The sequence below is a fragment of the Poecilia reticulata genome, linkage group LG19, assembly GCF_000633615.1.
Source record: "Poecilia reticulata strain Guanapo linkage group LG19, Guppy_female_1.0+MT, whole genome shotgun sequence".
Classification (NCBI taxonomy): Eukaryota; Metazoa; Chordata; class Actinopteri; order Cyprinodontiformes; family Poeciliidae; genus Poecilia; species Poecilia reticulata.
In genome coordinates this window covers 14461427-14462778 of record NC_024349.1, presented here as the reverse complement: position 1 = coordinate 14462778, position 1352 = coordinate 14461427, and the positions used below count along the sequence as shown (strand labels likewise).

At 38.1% G+C, this 1352-nt stretch overlaps 1 protein-coding gene across 1 annotated transcript in view; it reads right to left on the bottom strand.

Annotated features, from left to right (window-relative positions):
* The window catches only part of lrrc59 (leucine rich repeat containing 59), an 8188-nt gene extending 6836 nt beyond the window's left edge, over nt 1-1352 (bottom strand). Inside the window, exons 1-2 of the mRNA XM_008437228.2 lie at nt 1135-1352; nt 901-1007 (exon numbers count right to left, since the gene is read on the bottom strand). Of these exons, the coding sequence (XP_008435450.1) occupies nt 901-1007; nt 1135-1291 (264 nt within the window). The 5' untranslated portion in view covers nt 1292-1352. The remainder of the gene's footprint in view (nt 1-900; nt 1008-1134) is intronic.

The following is a 1352-nucleotide window of genomic DNA, read 5'->3' as shown; positions in this document are numbered from 1 at the left end:
AAAAAATCTGATTTATACTTTGTGGCAGTTCGTTACCAGAAAAACTCTTAAAACTAAATTAATAACAAGTAATACTAGAACATTTCTGAAGAAATTTAAATGGGGCGTGTCAAAGTGTGCCTGTCCTTTGGACCCAAATCAGGTGTTCTGATGCTAAAAATGAGCAACAATGCTAAGCTTAGCTAACCTATACCTGTGGAGAATTACATSTAYKTGGACTAACATGGACTTATTCTATTCAATATGCTAAAACTTGTGTATAAGCTAACATTAGTGGCATATGGGGTATCACTAGCACGTTGTCTTACTTTGACTTGCTCCATTCAGTATACTAAACATTGTTAATAAATTTAAAAAATAGCTAAAATTGTTATGGGAAAAGGCTAGTGCAGCATTTCACTGCCCTCCATTACTGTCTGCTTAGACGCAGGCGGTGTCTTAACATTAATGTGGCATTAACATTAACAAAAATATTAATGCATTTTTGCATTAACATTCCTAAAATGCATTAAAAATGAATAAACCTGGGAGGCAAGTTAGTTAGCTAGAAAGAAATATCTATAAAATGATTATTTTAGGGAAAAGGCTAATATTAGTGCACCGCCTAAATACAATAGAAAAATCTGCAGTTTCAGCAATATATTTATTAATCCATACGGCCAAGGCTATACAAACAAAAATAGAACCAATTGACATCACAGTATTAGGAAGATGGTTATAATGTTATGACTGGTGATGGATGTGTGTTGCACTGATTGACGATTTGGTTACGAAGATTGCACAAAATAATAAGATAATCGGAAAACACAGGAAGAGAGTACTGRATTTAAGTTTGTAAATGCATAAATTGAGGTTTTATTCGCAGATAAACGATTAGATAAAAGCTGCTGGGAGACTTACGAGCTCTCTGACTGGCACTTCACTGAGGTTGCACAGGCTCAGGTCCGCCTCATTCCCGCTGATTTTATCCTTCAGGTTTAACACTTTGGGTTTACTCATCCTGCAGTCTAGAAGGGAACACGGCAACAGAGTTCRCCAGATTCAGAACCGAGTCAAACTGTTTTACTGCACACACTCCTGATAAGCAGACAACATCAAACACAGTAAATCTTATCGCTTTACGTGACTGCTCACCTGGTACAACAGYCGGAGCAGAACTAAGTCCAATAATGACAAGAAAGAGACAGAAATCGAGCGTTTCGGGGTGTAAATATAAGCCAATCGAAGAATAATCTSAGTTAGACTTGTATATTTGGAGCTCTGACTGCCTCTCAATGAAAATCCACGTCATTGGTTGAGCAACGTGGCGACGCTAACGAGACAGCGCCCTCTACCGGGGCGGAGGAACCAGC